At 45.0% G+C, this 22,493-nt stretch overlaps 3 protein-coding genes across 4 annotated transcripts in view; 1 reads left to right on the top strand and 2 right to left on the bottom strand.

Moving 5' to 3' along the window:
* Positions 1–60: 60 nt before the first annotated feature.
* Positions 61–17,619, bottom strand: LOC311319319 (E3 ubiquitin-protein ligase RNF31-like). Of its 2 annotated transcripts, none has more exons than XM_084450841.1 (23): positions 17,478–17,619; positions 17,001–17,215; positions 15,860–16,006; positions 15,377–15,589; positions 14,977–15,091; positions 14,636–14,776; positions 14,321–14,480; positions 14,098–14,243; positions 12,531–12,682; positions 12,143–12,376; positions 11,544–11,885; positions 11,032–11,217; positions 8,946–9,152; positions 7,560–7,733; positions 6,017–6,115; positions 5,538–5,624; positions 4,899–5,013; positions 4,237–4,349; positions 2,443–2,556; positions 2,213–2,261; positions 1,918–2,014; positions 1,205–1,370; positions 61–432 (listed from the first exon to the last, which is right to left on the bottom strand). In XM_084450841.1, the coding sequence occupies exons 2-23, from the start codon at positions 17,199–17,201 to the stop codon at positions 385–387; spliced, it is 3,306 nt and encodes a 1,101-aa protein (XP_084306967.1). In that variant the 5' UTR covers positions 17,202–17,215; positions 17,478–17,619; the 3' UTR covers positions 61–384. The 2 variants fall into 2 exon arrangements, with proteins under 2 accessions (XP_084306967.1, XP_084306966.1); XM_084450840.1 differs by having other exon boundaries at positions 17,482–17,575.
* A 377-nt stretch (positions 17,620–17,996) lies between these two features.
* Positions 17,997–20,843, top strand: psme2 (proteasome activator subunit 2). The gene is made up of 11 exons (XM_084456654.1): positions 17,997–18,130; positions 18,528–18,560; positions 18,701–18,763; positions 18,878–18,964; positions 19,316–19,364; positions 19,466–19,563; positions 19,804–19,872; positions 19,984–20,051; positions 20,168–20,222; positions 20,399–20,485; positions 20,605–20,843. The coding sequence occupies exons 1-11, from the start codon at positions 18,083–18,085 to the stop codon at positions 20,683–20,685; spliced, it is 738 nt and encodes a 245-aa protein (XP_084312780.1). The 5' UTR covers positions 17,997–18,082; the 3' UTR covers positions 20,686–20,843.
* A 20-nt stretch (positions 20,844–20,863) lies between these two features.
* Positions 20,864–22,493, bottom strand: part of lsm5 (LSM5 homolog, U6 small nuclear RNA and mRNA degradation associated) — a 1,667-nt gene continuing 37 nt past the window's right edge. The window contains exons 1-5 of the mRNA XM_084456663.1: positions 22,397–22,493; positions 21,800–21,895; positions 21,608–21,635; positions 21,208–21,280; positions 20,864–21,103 (exon numbers count right to left, since the gene is read on the bottom strand). The exon at positions 22,397–22,493 is cut by the window's right edge and continues 37 nt beyond it. Coding sequence (XP_084312789.1) covers positions 21,071–21,103; positions 21,208–21,280; positions 21,608–21,635; positions 21,800–21,895; positions 22,397–22,442 — 276 coding nt within the window. The 5' untranslated portion in view covers positions 22,443–22,493 and the 3' untranslated portion in view covers positions 20,864–21,070. The remainder of the gene's footprint in view (positions 21,104–21,207; positions 21,281–21,607; positions 21,636–21,799; positions 21,896–22,396) is intronic.

The raw sequence follows: 22,493 nt of genomic DNA, 5'->3' as shown, positions 1-22,493 counted from the left end.
GAAAGTGACCATCCACAATTATGTATTCAAATGCTAATACAAGTCATGTACATCAGGACCTTACATGTGTATCTTTAATCACACTGTTGATTGGGGTAATGTTTCAGGAAGCTTCATGTGAGCAGCAAACTGATCAAATGAAAATTAAAGTAACATTGTTTAGTGCAGTATTCAAAAATCTTGACACAAAAATTGACAATATCAAGAGAATTAATATGACAAAAACAACTGATTTCTTGATTCTTATTCTTATAAAAGATTCAATTTGAAGTGGGGATTTTTTTAAAACGTTCACCAGAAAGTGTACATAATAATCTAGAATTTAAACTTGACTGAAGTGCAAATAGGCAACCTTCGATATTAAAACTGATTCCAAAGCAATATTCATTTCTTCCGAGGGACATTTTCTCCTAGAGGAATCTCCATCAGTTTCTGAGAGAGAGAGAGAGAGAGAGAGAGAGAGAAAGATGCGAGTTTGAAACCATTACAGGTTGCAGAACAACGACAAACATTTAAACAACGTTAAAGGGGAACGCCGCTGTCATAGCAAGTTTAGCTCAAATGTCGCTTTGTCCACAATGAAAACAGATCAGTACACACCAACATTTAACCGATCCGTGCAGTAGTAAGCTAGCTCCTTTTTCCTCTGTGCGCGCACCCCCTTTATAATGGAGGTCTATGGGCCTCTGCTAAAAACTATGATAAACATGCATTTTCAAGGCAGGAAGCGCAGGGTGTGATCTTACCGGTGTCATTATGCCGTCATGTGAAATATATTGCATTCTCAAACCGAATATTGAAACAAAAGCTCCATTTGAGCCAGAACTATTTGAAATATAATATAAAATATTGTTGAGACGGGTCAGGGAAGAATTTTTACAGCTCACTTATCTGGCCCCTGAGTGATTACTGTTTTTTTGCTTCCCTCTGGAATATGTAGAGGTGGGTCGTATGCCCAACTCCCTTGTTCTCTGTAAAGCGCATTGTGTTGCCTCTGTAAAGTGCATTGTGTTGCCTCTGGGTATGAAATGCGCTATACAAATAAAGCTTTGATTGATTGATAAACTTCCGGTTAAATGTTGGTGTGTACCGATCGGTTTCATTGAGGACAAAGCGACATTTGAGCTAAACTTCCTATGACAGCGGCGTTCCCCTTTAAAGAAGCCTGATATGCCCAAGTATGACGGCTCCAAGGATAACCTACCTTCAGCAGCCGAGCATGGTACGCCTGGTCATCCTCCGCCTCCCCCCGCTGGCGGTCCACCTGGTATCTCTTGCACGCCGCGTCCAGGTCAGCCGGGGAGTAGAGCACGGCGGGGTCCAGCGTGTGTCCGTTGATGAGACTGACCAGATATTCCTTGTAGTGTTTCCTACAGAGGACAGAGCGAGTGCAACCGAAGCGGCTTGCGAGTTAAACTCCTCACCTCCTCACTCCTACCACAAAGACCCCATTTACACCTGGCATTAAAATGTGTCTCGCATCTAGAGTGTATCTAGATATGATTTAACCTGATTACATTCACACCTGGCATTAATGTGTGTCTCCAGTGAGATCCGATTGAGATCAGATTGCTCTAACCAGCTGTATGTGGATGGAAAATGCATTTGCATTTACACTTGTGTTCAATGTTGTCGCAATGCGTCCCTGACCACCTCTGGAGATCGCAATCTGTCTTCAAAACGTTTTGGGTGCATTTACACCTGTACTTTTATGTGGTTTATCACTATCAGATTGCAATCTGATCACCCAGGTGTAAATGGGGTCAAACATCTTTCACATTTCCAGTGAATTTGAAGTACATTATTTCATCATAAGAATACCCCCCCCCCCCCCCAAAAAAAAGAGGAAGAGGATGAATGAATATTGAAATCAATTTGTTAATGTCCGCCGCGATCACAGTCTCATTCACCACTCACTCGCACAGCCCAGCTTGGCCCTTCTGCGTCTGGAGGCCGCAGGGTGAGTCGATCTGTTGACCGCCTTCGTCCTTCTGCACCATCACCCCACACCTGTCTGAGACGCAGGCAGGCAGACGGATGAAAGGACACACCGTCAAGAGGTGGAATTGTGGGTAAAGTAAGCAACCAGACCCCCCTCCCACCCCACCCAGGCTTTCTCAGGTGTTTGAGAGAGAGGGGGACAGACTTGAGGAGAAAAGATGAACGGTAGAACAAGATTAACAGATCTTGAAGTTTGCTGCATTTTTCCTACCAGCTTGTGTCCCGTTTGGTGGCTCGATGTTGAACTCGACAGCATTCCTCTGTAGGGAAAAAAAGAACCAATGTAAAAAAAAAAAGATCCCCTCAAAAAATCCCTTGTGAACAAATGCTACGAGCAACGCCTGTCCCAAAGAGCCACAAATAACCAAACAAACAAATGAAGATCAGTTTAAAGGGAGCAGGGACACCCTGTACTGCCTGATGCCAGAGATAGTACCTCACCTGTAGCAAGGCCTGTAGTTTGGCGGGCTCCCAGTCCCTGAGATAGGACAGGCAGTCCCGAGGGTGGTGAGCATGCAGGCCTGTGATCTTACACTGCGCTGTCTTACACGCCGTCTGGGAGAGATTGGTGGGGGGGGGGGGCGGAGTCAGAGACATGTATACAGTTAGATAAAACAGAAATGCTGATTCGTGATACTAAAAGGATCAACAAGTCAGGAGACAAGCTTGGCTTGTTTGGGTTCCTTCAGAACACAAAACCAAAACACAGAGTCCTTCATACGGGCAGGCAAGGGCAGGATAGAGAGTAGCTTCGGCACTGTGATAACTCATCCCTGACTGTTATACAACCACAGACAAAATCTGTATACTTTATTTAAAAGCAAGCAAGAGCATGTCATCTTTAATTAAGCGAGAACAAACACCAACTTTTCTTGAACTTTCACAGCGGTCTCAACATTCCGGAAAATCTCTTCAGCTATAGCATGTGACACAACAAGAAAGGTCTTTTACGAGCTCTCAGGAAACCCCGTTTCAAGGGTCAGGTCAGCATGCTCTGCTCCAAGGCACATGTAGGCACACAGGATGTTTTGACATTTTAATGAAACTTTGATGGGACCATGTAGGAATCTCACTCCCACAAGCAGATGGTGCGTCTGAAACACAGCTACTGACCCCAGATGTGACCTTGAGCAGTAGCTCTTGTCTGGGTTGAGGCCCTGAGGCCCTCGATCGTAGCCTGGCGTCGGCATCCCCATCACACAAGCTCACATTGTCTCTCTTCACATATTAATCTAGTAACGCTCCCATTCAGACTGATGTCCATTCAGCAGATATTTGCCGGGGCCAATCACAATCGTTTATCTAATATGGGGCGGATTTGATACAATCTCTGTACCCACTTGATACGATTACTAGGCCACGTTTCGTTGCTCTGATTGGTTGTAGGTCTGTCCAGTGAAGATATCTCCATGGTCAAGCTCAAAGGCTTTCAAGATAATATATAGTAACACATGCTTTTCTACTTCATTAGCTAAGCGAGAGGTTACATACCAAACGGGTCACTTAATGGTTAGCCCGCAGGCAAGGGTGATAGTCCATGTGTGAGATATGATTTATATTGTGGGATCTGAGTGTTTATAGTCAGAGGCCTCCTGATTGATTGTAGTAAGGGGGTTATAGTCAGAAGCCTCAGTTTACATATTGCAGTATGTAGACAGTCCTATCTGTTCAAGGGAGGATGGCAGACAGGAAGGTTGGCTCAGATGGAGATCTTATCTGTGAACAGAGAGCCTCAAGGCCAGTGGTCCTTGGCAGAACCAATTTATTTGTGGCAACGGATGGAGTGTGGGTGAGTTACGATCACCCGACTCAGGGCTAGGAAGGTACCAAAGGGGCAGATAGGAATGTAACAGCTTTTGTGCGGGTGTCTCCTTGTTAGAACATCAGTCGGTGAAACCCTTGTGTGAGCAGGTCGCATGCGTCTGGAACTGGGCTGTAACTTCACTTTTTTTGCTTGAATGCAATAAACGCTGATTCTATAAAGGAACGCGATAGGTTCATGCAGTCGTTTTATTGTTGGTACAAACAAATCGCAAAATCAACAAACAGTTCTCATCAAACCAAAAGCCAACAGGGAGGCTGTTTACAGGTGAAGTGAGAATTACATTACAACAGTGAGGGAGAAAGAGTGTTTACAGTATACGCGCGCGTGTGTGTGTATGTGTATGAGAGAGAGAGAGAGAAAGTGTGTGTTTGTGTGTGTGTGTGTGTGTGTGTGTCTGCGGCTCTACTCACAGTGTGGAAGGGGTTGTTGCAGCCGCTGCAGAACTGGTATCGGCACTGGGAGCAGATGAAGTGCATGCAGCCTCCTTTGGCCAGGGCGTACTCGAAACCGCAGTGAGGGCAGGCTGCAACACAGAGGCACAGTCACATACGGGCTACCCACCTGCCTACGGGCTACCCACCAAGGCTCATCAGGCCTCAGCACCAGGTATACAGTCAAGGCTTATCAGGCCTCAACACCAGGTATACAGTCAAGGCTTATCAGGCCTCAACACCAGGTATACAGTCAAGGCTTATCAGGCCTCAACACCAGGTATGTAGACACACTTGTTCGCAGCAGTAACACATAGGATGAGACGGAAACACAAAGGATAAGACTGTGAATGAAAAGAATGAAAGAAAGATAGATAGAGATAGAGTCCTTGAGTGAGTGTACTGGGAAGCCAGGGACGATCAGACGTCTGTCCGTCCCACGGTGTTTTCAGACGGCTGACCCGACTGGGCGTTTCACGACGGCAGAGTAGCGCCGAGGTGAAGGGCGATGGCGGAGCAGGGGCGGTGAAGGGCGATGGCGGAGCAGGGGCGGTGAAGGGCTATGGCGGAGCAGGGGAGGTGAAGGGCGATGGCGGAGCAGGGGAGGTGAAGGGCGATGGCGGAGCAGGGGCGGTACTCACTGATGCCGTTGTCTCTCAGGTAGCCGGCCAGACCCTGCTTCTGATACTCCGGGTCGTTCTCCCGCTTCCACAGCTGGAACTGCTCACAGGACAGGTCCTGGTGCTGGACCTCCCACTGGGGGGGGGGGGGGGAGAAAGACAAGGAGATGAAGAGGGGGGAGACGATGTGGCCTTTGATACATTTGATTTTGGCATTTGAATATATTTTTTGTTACTGATCTATTTTATGGCCTATTTTTCTATATATCTGTTAGGTTACATAATTGTATACTTAATTTGCTTTCTCATGTTATCATTGAATTGTATTCTTGACGCTTTGGCAATATTGTTCACCTGACATTCATGCCAATAAAGCATATTGAATTGGGAATTGGAGTGGGTTAGAGTGTGAGAGAAATACAAGGAAAGAAAGAAAGAAAGAAAGAAAGAAAGACAGACAGACACAGAAAGAAAGAAAGAAAGACAGACAGACAGACAGACAGACAGACAGACAGACACAGAAAGAAAGAAAGAAAGAAAGAAAGAAAGAAAGAAAGAAAGAAAGAAAGAAAGAAAGAAAGAAAGAAAGAAAGAAAGAAAGAAAGAAAGAAAGAAAATTCAGGTCTCAGGTCATTTGGTAATATCTCCATGCACACTCACGGGTTTCTTGCACTGGGCGCAGAAGCTCTTGCGGCAGGTGGGACAGGTGACTTTGAGCTCTCCCTCAAAGAGGAACCCAAAGGTGCACTGGGGGAGGAGACACAAGATGCTGAGGTGAGAGCGGCACTACGAGATGAAAAATTAATGACAGGCAGAACGAAACATCTCCTCCCCCCTCAACCTCCTCTCATACAGTATCATATACACTGTATTTTTAACTCCCAATTCTATGGACTGAATGTGAAGGTGCAGCTTCACTTGGCACTTGGACAACGTAGATTTAATCTTTATTTAACTATTATCTCTATCCATGTTTGATACAGGCCATTACAAGCCCCTTGGTCAGACAGCAACACACAAGCACGCACGCACGCACACATTTACATGAAAGCACCATGGGAACATGGCATCCTTCATCAGACAGCACCCAAACACACACACGCAAACACGCACGCACGCACGCACTCACGCACTCTTACATGGCAGCACCAGAGGAACATGGGGTCCTTCATCAGAGCATGTTCCATCAGCTTCTTGTGGAAGAGCTCGTACACATCGCGCTCCAGACAGTCTCGCAGCTACACAAACAAGATAAAACAACATTACACACAGACACACAGAACACACACACACATATATATTGATGCAATAACTCAGGGTGTGGTATACTGTGAATATACCACAGGTTGTGCTGTGGTCATCGACCTGCACAACCCATGATACAGTATTTTGGTGATATTCCACAACCCTTGAGTGAGTTATTGCTTAATGTTTTTATTAAGGTATTGCTTTTATATAACGGTTACATCATTGGAAAACATACTAAAATAACGACTTATTTTAGTGCCTACTATAGCAATTTTAGTGAACTCTGCCAAGAAATGCAATTCCTAAAACTATCACGTTGCTACTGAGCTTCAAATGGTGTAAATGTTCCCTGGGGGAACAGCAATGACATTCAATAGTGAACATGAGGTCGGTCGGCTACTGCTTGTTTGCTGTGCACATATCAACTTTATCAGATGTCAAAATGAAAGGCCAACAAACTGGTAATGTGAGCCACGCAGGGTAGAGCGCTTCCACATTAACGTTAAGCTGGTTTGATTAATTCGTTATTTGAATGCCTGTCTCATATACAGTATGGTCAGCCACTCAGTCGTGAAGGACAGTCCCATGCAGCTGGTTACAGCTTTAGATCAAGTTTGGTTTTTGTGAACATGTTTTTTTCACCAACTAACAATATAGTAAGATAGAGGTGGTGAAAAAAAAAATGTTATTCATATAAGAATTGCAATTCTATTCTTTTACATTACATTACATTACAGCCATTTAACATAGGAAAAGCCAATGTACTACTGTACTACTTACAGTACCAGAACTCACAAGTGCATCTTCTTTCTAAAACAAGTGACTAAGAGCATAATCTAGTGCTGAAGGCAAAGTGCAAGAATAGCAATCTAAAATACAGTTCTTGACGATTAAAGATCGATTCAGAAATTCCGAAAAATCTAAACAAACAAAAAATCTATTTTTTTGTTGTTGCTAAAATGTATTTTCAGATTCACAATAATTTTGTGCTTGGGATGTATTTCAGTTTTTCCCCTACCATTAAGGGACCCCCTGTATTAAATGGGTTACTGTATTTAATGGGTTACTGCAGTCAAATGGTAAAAATGTCAATGAAAATTCTATCAGAATTAAATCGAAAATCAAATTGTTGATAAATCGAATCGTGACCCCAAGAATCAAAACCGAATCGAATTGTGAGATCACTACCGATTCCTGCCCCTTTAATACACAAGGATAGAAAGCTACTGTAGCCATTTAGTTAACATGTGGCGCAGTAATAATTCATATAGAACTGTAAAGACTAAAGGCGCTTCACCCGTGGTATATTAACCGCTCTTAACGGCTCTTAACCAATCAGATTGCCAGATTGCGAGGTTGGAACTAGCCGTTGTGTGTGTGTGTACAGTATATATATTATATATACATCCTCCGTCAGCGGGTGTGTGGCTCCACCTGTATGTCCAGGGTGGAGAAGTAGCTGTCCAGCTGTTCGGAGTCGTTGATGTCTGGCCCGGAGCAGACGGGGCACACCATGTCCCTGATGTGTTTGTCCCTGACAGCCACGGTGAAGTGCTGCTTGAAGCACTCGTGACACACCGAGCACTGGCAGGACGTCAGCGACTGCATCTGAGAACCGGGGGGAGAGAGGAGAGACTTTCAAGATCCTGAGGACTTTTTCATGACTATCTGAGTGGGAGGGCAAAACTCCAGGCGCATGGACACCTCCCCGGGCAGAGCTCGCTTTAAACGCAAGTGAGATCCTGTGCACTGTTACCAACAGCCCCTAGAGAATAACGTATACAGTAGTAATCTCAGTACCAGCTCAGTGGCCTTGCTGTTAGTGTCCACCCTGAGACTGGGAGGTTGTGAGTTCGATCCCCGGCCGAGTCATACCAAAGACTATAAAAAATGGTACTCAATGCCTCTCTGCTTGGCCCTCAGCATCACGGGTTAGATTGGGGGTAAGTCCCTGTGACATACTAGTGTCATGTCCAGGGGCTGTACTCGTACATCAAGCTGCCTCACGCTACAGAAACAGAAGATAGGCTCCTACCCTAATGGGCCACTAGGTCCGAGAAACATTGGTTCTCAAAAGGCTTACTTACTTAGTAACCTCAGTAGTACAGTAGTAACGTATACAATACAGGCACACAGTATACAGTAGAACCCCAGAGATCCGAACCCCAGAGATCCGAAAGGTCCGGTCAACCAAACAGGTGTCAAAACTGGAAAGAACCGTCAAATTGAACGTTTTACTTATTTGAAGACTTGTGTTGAATTATTTTTTTTAATTTCCACTTTTTTTACTGACCTTTTTACTGTTCTTTTTTTTGTACAGCGCTTTGGGTTCTACAAATGCGCTTAATAAATCTGATTATTATTATTATTATTTACTGTTACGTGACAAAATGGCCACCACAAAACAACACTATAGTTGTTGGTTGATTGTAATTTCTATGCTTTTCCTAATGTTCCTCTCGTTCCCGACAGGTTGGGGTCTCTGTGGTTCTACTGTAGGTTATTCTCTAGGGACTAATATATAAAAATAAGAAAGCGTACACTCAGCTCTAGATGCAAAAGAGTTTAGCCATAGTCTTTGTCACAGTCGTGACTCGGCAGTAGTCTTTGTCGGTCTTGACGGCCGAAACGTTGTCTACTAAACATTTTTGCATCTCGACCTGAGTCTGCGGTTTCTTCTTCTTATATATTAGTCTATTTCTCGCTGCTAGAACCTCTCTGAATATTCCCGGTGTGCGTGTTCTTCTCTTTGCTAAGTGTTCTCTGGGGGCTGTTGGTCCAGGCAGACGGCGTACAGTGCAGGAGAACCGGCAGACACACCTTGCTGTGGGGGAAGATGGAGAGGCAGCAAGGACACTCGTTGTTGAGGAGCCGGCGTATGAAGTCCCGGTCCTGCGACTCGCGCACGGCCTGCACCACGTCCTCCAGCGAGTACCGGGCCTCGGGCTCCTGCAGCAGCGACAGTGCCAGCTCACAGCGCCCCCAGCTGGGCAGGTCGTACAGCGCCAGCAGCCGCCTGCACAGCCTCTGGGGGGCGGAGACGAGGGGGTCAGCGTTAGCATGAGGCTAATGTCATCGGACTCTTCCATGTTTCATGGCACACGCACACACGCACGCACAAACACACACACAAACATACGCACGTTCTTGGTAGTCCATTCCTTTTACATCTAGCTAGCTCTGCTAACGTTGTCCAGAGCTGCATTCAACCATAGTCCCAAAAATTGTGCAGCTCTTACATTAAATTATGTGGATTTAAAGGACAATGCTCGTTTTTGACAACCTGGACCTTATTTACGACATATTATAAGACGTTTGACTCACCGTGATCACTTTGGTAATATGTAACTTTTATCACTTTTGTAATATGATCTTTAGAAATGTCTTTCGAAACGAAATAGCAAGTGAGGAAGCCATTTCGTGTCTTAAGATGTTTCTAAAGATCATATTTCAGAGGCATGTGAAAAACCACAACAGGCCTACGCTCTATGTAAGCACAACTAGCGATTCAAAAAGACAGATTGATGAAAACAACCGTTTAGCGGCAGAAAATAGATTTTTAGAAGCTGCATTCTCGGTGCCCCCACCACCGCCATTACATGCATATACTGGCTCGCGCTGGATTTTACATTTCTTCTACATGACTCCGAACTACACCAAAGTGATCTCGGTGAGTCAAACGTCTTATAATATGTCGTAAATAAGGTCCAGGTTGTCAAAAACGAGCATTGTCCTTTAAAGGACTATGCTCGTTTTTGACAACCTGGACCTTATTTACGACATATTATAAGAAGTTTGACTCACCCAGATCACTTTTGTGTTGTTCGGAGGCAGGTAGAAGAAATTTAAAATCCAGCGCGAGCCAGTATATCCATGTAATGGCGGCGCACGGGGCATAGGGAATGCAGTTTCTCAAAATCCATTTTCGGCCGCTAAACGGTTGTTTTCATCAATCACATTGCATGAATCGACAGTTGATATTCCTCTACGCGAGCCATTCTTTCGGTTGGTTTTCAAATGGTCTGTAGCCACTGTAATATGATCTTTAGAAGCCTCTCCCCCACTTGCTCCAGCACGCATGCGCACAGGCCAGCGCGCAGCCTGCTATTCTCCGGCTCACGTTCTCTGCGCTACGATCGTAGTTGGTGCCGAGAATATTGTCGTCGTCATTCGTCAGCAACAATCCGATCGTAGCGCAGATAATGTGAGGGAGCATAGCCAGTGTAAAGATCATATTACAGTGGCTACAGACCACGTATTTGAAAACCGAAAGAATGGCTCGCGTAGAGGAATATCAACTGTCGATTCATGCAATGTGATTGATGAAAACAACCGTTTAGCGGCCGAAAATGGATTTTTAGAAGCTGCATTCCCTTTGCCCCGTGCGCCGCCATTACATGGATATACTGGCTCGCGCTGGATTTTAAATTTCTTCTACCTGCCTCCGAACAACACAAAAGTGATCTGGGTGAGTCAAACTTCTTATAATATGTCGTAAATAAGGTCCAGGTTGTCAAAAACGAGCATAGTCCTTTAACGACACATTCCAAACTGTTAAGAAAGCCGTGGCCTGTGTAAACTAGTTTTCATTTTATAGCTACATTAAAGCTACAGTAGCTAGCAAGCTAACTCATATCAGGCAGCCAGATCAGCAGGGCTGTGTACGTTGTGTGGACTATTTTCACGTCGCATGCCAGTTCTAACACTGTGGAAGGAGAATCAGATCATCTAAAAGTGGTGCTTTTCACAACGTTAGAGCTTCGGTTTGGTTCTGATTATTATTATTTAATTTTTTAGATGAGTTTAGAATTATTGCAGTCGTTACTTAAAAGAGGAGGGACACAAATAAAACTTAAAATCAAGCTCACAGAAGCATGTTCAACGCCCACTACAGCCTTGACTGTACCTGTTTGTCAGGGTCCTTGGGGTCGAACTGGGGATCTGGCTGGTCATTCCAGATGCGTTGGTGGAAGGGTTCCAGTAGGGGGCGCTGGAGCACAGACAGAGCCCCGCGCAGCTCTCCTCCACTCTGCCTGAGGGCCTCCTCACACCGGGACACCTCCCGGAAACCCATGGAGCACAGCTCCCTGATCTACACACACACGCACACGCACGCACGCACACACACACACACACACACACACACACACACACACACACACACACACACACACACACACACACACACACACACACACACGCACACACATGCACGCACGCACACACAGTACACACACACGCACACACACAAACAGTACACACACACAGTACACACACACACACACACACACACAGTACACACACACACACACACGCACACACACACGCACACGCACACGCACACACACCAAGAACAGACTCTGATTTGTACGAATGTCCAAGATTTGTGAAAGTGTATCTCTGACACAGCATCCTCACCTTGGCCTGTCTGTCTCTCAGCAGCTGTCGCACTGCTCTCTCAGTGTCGCCCCCTGCTGCTAGCCATGCCTGCTTGGCCTCAGCCCGCGACAGCTTGATCTCCCCTCCCAGACCGCCGGAACTACGCTGCCCAGGCAGCCCACCGTCCATCTCAGTGCTATCCGGCATCCCAGAAATCCCGGCTTTGTAGTTCTGCTGGACCGAGGCGGCCATGGCGCAGATTTCATCGAGCAGATGGGGGAGCTCTGACGTCAGCCAATCGCAGGGGTTTACGCTGCTGCCCCCGGAGATGCAGAGTGCCGCGTACATTTCCTCGGGGCTGACGCCCCTTTTCTCCGCCTCCTAGGGATGGGGAGCAGTCGGGACAGTGGCAATAAGTCTGCGCAGCTGTAGTGGCCCAGCTCGCTAATTATAGCTGCATTCAAATAGTCTCCCCCTTCGTTTGAACTCATTTTAAAAAGACCCATTCAGCGGAAAACCAAAAGGCCGCCAAACAGAATCAGCTTTGAGTTCCATCAGCTCATTAGATATGAAAGACGGGAGACAACAAACAAGAGAGAACCGCTTCCGACCACAGAGATAGCTGTGACTTCACCCACTCGTATTTGACCAACAAGCTTCAGGCCCTCCTCCCTCATCCTCTCCTGCCTCTTCAGGTCGCTGCTGAAACTGGTCTTGGAGCGCGGCTTGGCAGTGGGCGGGGACAGGTCCTTGCTGGCGGACTGCTGGAGGGACCTGGGGCTGGTGACCGCAGAGTTTTTACTTGGCGAGGCGCACATCTCACATTCCACCGTGGGCTTGGGATTCACAAAGGTGCAGACCTGGCACATCCACTACAGAGGGAGAGAGACACCCACACAGAGCGGGAGAGAAGATAAACTAACCGCACCCGGACTGACTGGATGCCAGTCAGGGATACTTCCATTCACTTGTATTGAACAAGAGCATCGACACTTGTTTGAACCAAGGGGGGGGGGGGGGACAGACCTCTGTTTCCGCGTCTCCTGGGAGTCCCGAAGCCAGTGAGGGGAGCGACACTGGGGTGACGGAGGGCCGAGTGGCCAGGCGGGGGCGCTCACACACCTCACACAGCACACTGCTGCCTTGGTTCACCACTGTGCAGCTCCTACACTGCCACTCTGAAGAGTCATAAGGGGAAGAGATTTTTGCTGACGTTTTTGCTGACCCCTAGCGGCTCTTGACTGCCATGGCTCATTGTCCCCCACCAAGGAGGCATATTAGATTGACCCCTGTATGTTGGTTCGTCCAGCACACATGTACCAGAGCCCACCACCTGGGCCCACGACCAATTCATTTTTCCATTGCCAAGTACATTTTTCTTTGTACATAAAAAACTATGCTTGCTGTCTCAGTAAAAGTATAGTCTATTCAACAGCCCACCTACTTTCTAAATCCACAGGGTTCAGAGCTTTAAGTTTTTTTGGGGTGCTTATTCTAAATGTTAGGATTCTTATAGGTTAATATTAAGGTTAGGTGCATTGTGGGTACAATTTTCATTAGTAATAGTCATTATATTACAACATAGATCAGATGACTCTTATTTAGGTAGTTCGATCATGTTGGATAGATCAGAGATAGAGTATAGCTATTTGTTTTCCAACTGTGGCACCATGAAGTTAGTCATGTCGTTAGGTGGGGAGTCTGTGGGGTTTAGTCAAACGGTGCAGAGCAATGTTCTCTACTTCCACGACTGACACTGAGGCACGCGGGAAGAAGCTCGCGCTTGTGATGTCAGGAGACTCTCTCTAGGTGCTCTGGAGTTCTGCATCCATTGAGATTGCACTTTGAACTATAAACTCCAAACAGAACGAACGTCTCTCCCGGCGAGAAGCAGGGCGAATGTAACAAGATGGTCAGTAAGTTATGTATCATACTACACCAAATCCTTTCATTTAGCTGCAAACGGTCGGACATTTCACAAATCACCCAGTCATGGGTGGGGGACGACAGGTCCACTGTATTTTATATTTTCAGAAAAGAAAAAGAGAAATCCCCTCTAACTTGCTCTGGCTGTTATAGGTTATATACGTGTATGCTTGACTAATGTAGGTTTTCCACCGCAACCAGCAAAAGTAGCAAATCAACTCGACTGCTTTTTTTGGTTTTCCTCTGCGCAAAAGGCCAAGTTGAGTTGCTACTTTTTTTCTGATCAATTCCAGGTGAAGCGAGCTGAAGGTTGATGTGAAAACACTGCAGACTACAGATTTGTCAGGCAACGGGCAAAGCAAACTCCTCCAGACAGCCACATGTAGACGGGATCTCAAACAAGTGCAAATTCGCAATAGCTGCAACCACTGTATAAGCTATATAAGCTATAGGCTTCAAGCATTTTAAATCTGTCTGAATCTTGTCCTCTCTTGTCTAATTAGTGGATTAGTAAGAGCTGTGGTGCCACATTGCACTTTTGTGGACATTTTTATGGACCAATGGCAACCAATCGGGTGTGTGAACTAGAGCTGCTGGTTGCAGCTAAAAAACAAATATGGGATGAAATTCACACTAGTAAGTGAACCGTGTTTTATAAAAGTCTGACCTGTATTTGAAGGTGACTGCACTACGTCCTCCTGGACAACAGAGGCAGCGTTCGCCAGGCGAGGTCGCTCGCAGGTCACGCACAGCACAGCCCGCACCTCGTTGACCGTAGTGCAGTGAGCGCACTCCCACGAAGAGAAAGAAGGGCTAGAAAACATAATAAACGTGTGGAACGAACAAGCAATCTTCGAAAATCTTATTCAGCACATTTATTTTTTTCTAACCTTGAGACCCCAGGTGATTTGGCCGGGCTGACGAGCATTTTATTGTGACCCCTGCGGTCTGGGTGAGAATGGAACAGTCGGTCACAGTTCAAGCAGAGTCTCTGAGCACAGGTGCTGCAGTGGGTGGAGACAGGGGCCATACCACAGATGGTGCAGGTGTCTGCATGGGGGGGGGGTGAAGACAAAATGAATGTTTCTGTAAACAGTCGCAACAAGTTAAGTACAGACATAAGCCATGAAATCAACAGTACCATTCTTGGCAACATTTGTAATTTGTAATAATCGTTAAGAATTCAAACAGCTCAGCCTGTTTACCGTCCTGTATTTGATATCTCTTGTGATGGGCTCTGGAGGGGTGGCGGTGGTAGAGTATGTCACACGACTCACAGAACGGAACAGAATCACAGGAGGAGCACAGGAGAGAGGGAGCCCTTCCACATAGGTTACAACTCCCAGCTGCACGAGGAGGTGAGGTGGAGAGAAGGGGTTAGAAAAAAAGAGAGGGAGTTGCAGAGATAGAGAGCAAGAGAAAGACAACAAAGGTGGGGGGGTAACATAGGGTTAGACATTACTTCTGCTGTATAATTTGATTATCATCCACTGTGCCACTGTGTTACAGGTGCTTGGCAGCCTGTTACAGGGTGTGCCTTTCTGACCTGTGTGTGTAGTTGGTTTGGGTTGGGGAGATAAGGGCTGGCATTCCTTCTGCCTCTCTCCTAGCTTCTCACTGGGTGGGATGACCACAGCATCTGACAACAGCTCCGGTTCATCCTAAGGGTAAACAGAAGCCAGTACAACTGCCGTTAGAGTCGGCATGATAACACCAGTCTAACAGGAAGTAGGGTAAACAATAAACAGGATACAGTATACAGTAATAGGACAAGGCGTGCAATAATTATTTAGGTCCAATAATGATTTATTTATTAGGACAGAAAATACATTCTCAACATCTCTGTAAAGCGCATTGTGTTGCCTCTGTGTATGAAATGTGCTATACAAATAAAGTTTGATTTGATTTGATTAGAATGTTGGGTGTGCCGCGACAGCGACACAGACCTGTTGTCCGAGCGATGGGACGAGATCTATGAAGGCCTCTGGATGGGGATGCGTCCCCTTGATGAGCATGTCCAGCTCCGAACGCAAGGTCATGACCTCTATGGTCACAGCGGCCACCTTGGCTACATCCGGATCGCTGATGTCATCCGGGAAGCTGAGGCCATCCAGCTGCTGATTGGTGTAGCCAAAGAGGTAGAGGACGGCCCGGCCACCCTATGGGAAGGACAGCAGACAATACGTGAATACATTCATCTTGATTCAAGCAAAAGCCATACAATTATCGTAGTTAAACACTACTTTCAGTCGTAGGACAATTCAATGTGAAATTTGTCCATGACCTTCTTGACCTTTTGGACGTTTCCAATCTGCGTCGCTAGAAAATGTATCATTATAACCTAGCTTACATGATAACATAAAGAGTGTTACAAATATGTTAGTTGTGGATTAGAGGAGCCCCCCCCCCCCCCATCTCTCTCTCCTTACCTGGACTGCGTCCACCGTAGACCTGAAGACAGGGTTGTTGTGCTTGACACTGCGCCAGAACTTGGGCCGGATGGGGCAGGTCAGATTGCAGCCATACTTCTCCAGGATGCTCAAGGCTTTGAACAGCCGACCCAGGGACTCTAGGCTCTGACGGCGGAAGGAATAAAGTTGAATGAGAGCATAAGGTGGGAGGGAGCACACAGCTACTCGTCACACAGTCTACGTGAGAAGTGCTCAAGTATGTCTGTATGTGAGAAGTGCTCAAGTATGTCTGTATGCATGTAGATTGATTGTCGAAATGCGTTGGTCCCTGCCTTAATAAAGGATTTTTAATTAACTGATTTACTGATTTTTAATTTAGTGCCTCGGGCTGTCTCCTTGACTACATTTACCAGACAGTCTTTTCTCATCTATCCTACTACCTACACCTTGAAGAGCACCTAGTACCAGACATCTTCTTTTTTGACCCTTGAGCACTTACCTTTTTTCTGTTTTGCTCAAGTATGTATTTCATTGTACATTGTACCCATACTCTATATGACAAATACACCCACTTGAACTTGAACTTGAATCAGACTCAAGTGTTGTACATAAACTGTCGTGTGTAAACTGGTCCTGTAAGGGTAAAAATTAGTTCTGTACGACGTTTCAATGAGAAGACAAGGGGTTGGGGTCACAGAGAGGTTTGGAGGGGGTGTGTGTGTTTGGAGAGAGGGGCTAAGTGCCTTGGTAAGCTGGTTATCTTTACAACCAGGGTGGTATGGAAAGGGCAGCCCAATGATCTGTGTCCTGGGAACATTACAACATATATCTGGGACTGGGAGGGTCCATCTATGTCGAGGTTTTAAGTCTTTTATTACGTCCAGATTTATGGACAGGAAAGGGGGAGTTGCACATCTTCTGGTTAAAGTGTGAGACACAGATTGCACTGGGCGCTCTCTCAACTGACCAGCCTTGCTGCAGGTTGCTTGACAAAAAGCCACACTCGAGTGTTTGTGACAATCCTTGGATGAATAAACTCTGGTAACGCTGTTGAACTGTCTTGCTTCTTAACCCATATTGAACGAGAAATTCTACAACAGTCCTCGCTCAAGAGAACGGTATAACATTATATAATGAGAGACAGCACAAAAGTTCTCACCTCCTCTCTGCTGTGTCCTGAAGTATTCTCTCTCACCATGGTCTCTGCTGTGATGTGGCGGTACTTGTCAGAGAGGGACAAGGGGATGCTGGCCATAGTCTGGACATCATGCTTCACCTCCTGGGCAGAGCCCGAGGTAGACAGGAGGGACTCCGCTTTCTTCCTAGCCTCCTCCAGCTGGATGGCTGTCTGAGAACTCATCCTTCCTTCAGAATCTTAGGATAGAAGTAATATGAGACCAATATTAGGTACAGAGAGATTTCAAATTCTGAGCTTGACATTCAGCTAGGCGTGGCTGGAAATAATAGCAAGTAATGATAAACTCTGAATCAGCCAGATCAGTTGTAGATTAATAGAAAAGTACTGCTGGTCTGAAGAAGAAATCGAAAGTAGGCTACACTGGCACAGCTAGCTCGAAGTGTGGCTACTGGCTAACGTTAGCACGTAACCCGATATTTCAAGAAGTAGCTAACTTACTCACTCCATATGCAGCGTTTTCAGAGATACTCTGCAATCCCGTTGCCGTTCAAAATACTGAACAAAAATGATTACGACATAATGTGCGTCTCTGAAATCTTCATATTTGCTGCCTGATAGAGGTTTGAGGGTTTGTTTTGAAGCGGAACTCGCAACAAGTTTCGATGATGGGAGGGGAGTAGCAACGTCACGCAGAGGTCGATAAAACGTTCAGAAAAATGTTTCCTTCTCACTCTCCTTCACAGATCAGATAAACATTATTAACCCCGGATAGGCTATTCTTTATTGGCAACGTTACACAAAAAAATATGGCGATGGCTATGACATTGCATTATTTTTCTGTGTCATTTAGAATAAAATAATTATATACATTTACAAATATATAGTCTAGGCTTGGCTGTTTACTAAACATAATTCGACAACAATTTAGGGAGGCGCACACTTTAAAGCCGATGTTGATGAATGAATTGTGGGAGGTGCAAAATTGGGGTCCGTGGAAATCGAAAGTATAGCCTAATCTCGAATAAGGAAGGAGACGGGTACGATAGACTACTGTAGTTTGACACAGAATTTGCACCTTAAACGCCTTCATCTTTTGCGCAGAAATGTCGAAAACGTCTCTATTGAAAATTGGCAGCGCGAGCGCAGTAAAGGTGAGCGATTGGTTGTGTTTATGTACTGGATATCCACCGACTACAGCGTTTTCATCCACGAGTTTGTTCCCCAATGTTTTCAGTGTGCGTCATGCTGTAATACGACAAGATAAGGAAAACGAATGTTATATTGAATGTTGTATGAGTTTTAACTTGTGTAACTGCGCCATCTGCAAAGTTAGTGGAAAGTCCCTAGTCACCCTGTCATGGACAAAGCCTTTGTGCTTAAAACGAAATCGAAATTTCACCAAACTGTTACTAACTCACGCGCGCCCACTTCTGGTCATGGTGCGCATGTGGCATTTTTACAGACAAAAGCTATAAACATACAGTATGTACAGCAAGTGATGTGAGAAGAATTATGGTAATGCATTCACTGTTTGTTTTTTCTCCACAGGTTGATAACTTCCGCCAGTCTCTGTATCACCAGGTCTGAGTTTCAAATCTTTGAAAAGGCTATTGCATTATTTTACAAGTTAATAATTTAGCTGTGAGGTTTAAGGCACGGTGAAGTTCAACCTAAATGATGATAAAAATGTTGTTGTGTGGGCTGTTATATTTGCTTTGTAGACAGAAGATCTGTTCTCAAACGTCATCCCCTTGAAGATAGTGCAGCTGGACAGCCTGCTCAAGGTATGCAGTCTCCGACAAGATTACCATACTCTGTGCATTTGTGAAATAAACTGTTTTTATCTGATATAAAGTCTACATCCTGCATGTCTCTCCCCCCCTTCATCTCTCTCCTAGGAGGATGACCTCTGCATCACAGACCTCTCCTCGCTCCAAGCACCTCTTGATATCCCCATACCAGATCCCCCTGCTCCAGAGGAAGAGGTGACTACCATGGCCTTAATGTGCTAGCTAGAACCAAACAACCCAGTTCTGCCGTGAATTCTAACTTGCAGAAAGATTTTTGATGCTCACCTCGGAAGGGCTGCTTTTTTCCATGATGCTCCTTACAACACTCTAAAGCTTGAGGTGCTTCCTTCAGTCACAGAGTTTAAATCCATGGCTCTAGTCCTTTGTACTTCGACCTGTAAATGTTTATTATTATTATTATTATTGTATATAGCATTTGTTCTGTTGATATTTGTGTGAACTCTTCGACACTGTAAATTAGGGAAACCTCAGTGCTTTATGAGTATAAATAAAGGTTTGAAATGAAATCAATGTATTTCACCACAGGAAATGGAGACTGACAAAAATGAGGATGATGAAAAGAAGAAGAAGAAAGGTTAGATTGCAGTGTTTTCTCTGAGGCCAGTAAAGGGTGGGTAAACAGTGTCCGTGTGAGTGTGTGTCTAAAAGACTGATTAAACCCCCCCTATTTCTCAGCTCCCAAGTGTGGCTTCATCAAGGGGAACGTGCAGATAGTGAAGCTGCTGGACAGGGTGAAACCAGAGATCCTGGCGCTGAGAGAAACCTGCATCACAGTAAGATACAAAACCAGACCAACTACAACAACCACAGTGGCTGCACACAACAGTCCAGGCAGAGAGCTTCTATTCTGGGAGAATATTTCTCTGGAATAAAGCAACACGGGCAACAGTGATATCTTGTGGTCAAATTAAAGATCCTCAAACTTCTTGGGCAGTGAATGCTTGGGTACTGGTAAAAAAACAAACACCTAATCTTATGCATTTTCTATACAAATCTTTGCTGTTCTGTTCTAGGTGTCATGCTGGATTCAGCATCTTATCCCCAAAATAGAGGATGGAAATGACTTTGGAGTTGCTATTCAGGTAAATAATCTGCACCGACCGTATGGTATTGTATTAAGGATAATAACAGTGTACTTGTGCAATGCAATGACCACAAGGTCAACAATTTGTATATACTGGTATGAACTACAGGAGAAGATCTTGGAGAGAATAGCCGCAGTGAAGACCAAAGTGGATGGTTTCCAGACCAACATCAACAAGTAGGACACAATTCTGTGCTTGATATACACCACGATATGGCACGTACATACACATCACTTTGAAATAACTTGGTTTCAGCAAAGAACGGATGGCTAATTATCTCATCGGCTTTAAGGTACTTTTTAGAGCGAGGCGATGCAGTGGCCAAAGCCTCCAAAGAGACTCATGTGGTGAGATTATGCTCTTCAGTATAGCACATTTACTAAGTAAAATCAGTGTTACAATAGTCACAAGGCTTGCTGCCACTTGCTAAATAAAATCAGTGTTACAATAGTCACAAGGCTTGCTCCATGTCGACTGTTTAGATTCTGTGATGAGTTGACCCCCTGTGATGTCCTGTTTTCAGATGGACTACCGCTCTCTTGTCCATGAGAAAGACGAGGCGATCTACTCTGAGATCAGAGTGATTCTGCTGGACATCCGTGGTTTCTATGTAAGTGACTTAAGTGATAAAGGACGAACGCCTGTTTGTCCAAAAACCATTTATGTTGTCAACTATAGTCGTCAATATAATATACAAGCACCTAATTTCCATCTCATCGTCTGCTGCAGGCTGAATTGTATGACATCATCAGCAAGAACGAGGAAAAAGTGACCAATCCGAAAGGAGAAGAGAAGCCCTCCATGTATTGAGTAATAATATTAATAGGTGGAGTACTGTGATAAACATGTAGATGAGACTACTGCTATTTCTAGGTGAATACAATATCAATAACAAATCAGTGCTTTTTGTTTCACAGACACGTTAGTCAAGCTGTTTCTGCTTTCCATATTTGGTTCAAGACAATAAACAACTGTTTCACAGTTCACTGTGTGTAATTCTGATTTATTTATAACAAAGTCTTTCAAGTTCATAACCAACTAAGAATGTTCATGCTCATAACCAATTGTCATACCAATAAGAAATCTGTTCTTTAAAAAAAAAATCACCAACAGAGGAACAGTATGAAGGGAAAGTAGTTAACATCCACTAAAACAAAAAAACAAAAAAAAGTTTTCAGCTCTTCACTGATTCTTGTCATACTTCAGGTCCTTCTCCTCCAGGTATGAGCTAGAAAATAAATCAGACGGAATCAATGAATTAGCAAACCTCTCTCTCAGCACACATCAGACACTTCACAGTATAAGGTGTAGGAACTAGGAGTGTGTGCCCACCATGGTAATGTGGTTGCCATTGAGCAGGATCTGGTCGAGTTTTGTTATCCTCCTTCCTTCTGGTGTGATTTCACTAAAACAACAATCAAGATATTATTATCGTCATCTCTGGCATGCACTTGAGGTTGTTTGCAACAACGCTTGTGAGGTCTGAGGAGTTCTGCCTGCCCAAATTCCTTCCACAGATCTCAGGGTGTTCATCCATGGCCTAGCAGTAAATGGTTGGGTTTGGTGGCTGGTGGTTCAATCCCCACCTCTCTCACCTGCACTAGCAGCAAATGAGGAAGTACTATAATTTAAATCGATGGGTGTGTTCAGTTCCATCCCTGTCAGAAAGGGAAAGTGGGGGGGGGGCAACAAGGCCCTGGAATGGAAAATGGAACACAAAGAAAGTACTTACAATTCTGTGACATCTTCTAGCACCATGTCTGGAATAATTGGTTAAGTAAGATCCACTGTACTGATACGATGTGATGGAATGGCTAGAACTGCAACACTGAGGTCCCGATGTCAGTGAACTGTGTAACTATTTGCACACAATTTAGAGGAAAAGGAAATAAAGACATTTATGCAAATCACTGTAAAAGGATACTGACATAGTCATCGAAACCCGATAGGGTTCCCACAATTTCTTTGTCGTTCTTCATGACAATATGAATGCGCGAGCCGATGCATTTGTCCACGAGCTCTGAAAGACAGGCAGTATGTGGAGCTGTTCACACGACATCTTGAATAGGCAGGGAAAGGGGCACATTTGATACCTGAACCTGGCACTAACGTTACCGTCCCTGTGGCAGCTATATCAAGATTGACGCGAGTCTCCATGGAGGCCCGTCGTGTATTCAATTTAAAGAGCTACAAACAGTCAGGGACGATCGGGGAGTGTTTGTAGGGACATATGGAAATTAAACTCTCCTCTACTGAATAGGCTAGTGACATTTGCCTTGGCGAGATATGGGCTAATCACCATTACGGGCTAGCTAATATTTGATCCAACGTCAAGTGGACGTTTCGCAATGTGGTCATGCTAGTAACGCTACTAGCCTAGCCAACGTTAGCTAACGAACGCAGTTAACGTTAGGTCGCGTATTGTCAAGCGTACTCGCATTGAACCACGTTCTGTAATGAAATAACATATCTGCTGATGATGCATTCTAATTTAATTAATGAAAATAATTTCAAAACGCACCCAGGGGGAGCAACTGTGAGGGATTTGTTGCTGGTGTTGCCGCCATGTCTGTCTGTCCTGAATCAAGACTGAACTAATCCAAAAATGGAGTTTTCAG

The sequence above is a fragment of the Borostomias antarcticus genome (assembly GCF_949987555.1).
Source record: "Borostomias antarcticus genome assembly, chromosome: 2".
NCBI classification, from domain to species: Eukaryota; Metazoa; Chordata; class Actinopteri; order Stomiiformes; family Stomiidae; genus Borostomias; species Borostomias antarcticus.
Note: the sequence above shows the minus strand (reverse complement) of the source record. Positions and strands in the feature narration are given on the sequence as shown.

Coding starts and splice junctions, on each gene's coding strand:
- psme2 (XM_084456654.1), top strand. CDS start 18,083: ATGTCGAAAACGTCTCTATTGAAAATTGGCAGCGCGAGCGCAGTAAAG. Junction 18,764..18,877: donor AGCTGGACAGCCTGCTCAAG/GTATGCAGTCTC, acceptor TCTCTCTCCTAG/GAGGATGACCTCTGCATCAC. Junction 19,873..19,983: donor ACTTTGGAGTTGCTATTCAG/GTAAATAATCTG, acceptor TATGAACTACAG/GAGAAGATCTTGGAGAGAAT.
- LOC311319319 (XM_084450841.1), bottom strand. CDS start 17,201: ATGAGTTCTCAGACAGCCATCCAGCTGGAGGAGGCTAGGAAGAAAGCG. Junction 15,092..15,376: donor TCCCATCGCTCGGACAACAG/GTCTGTGTCGCT, acceptor GTTTACCCTTAG/GATGAACCGGAGCTGTTGTC. Junction 14,244..14,320: donor AAATCACCTGGGGTCTCAAG/GTTAGAAAAAAA, acceptor TATGTTTTCTAG/CCCTTCTTTCTCTTCGTGGG.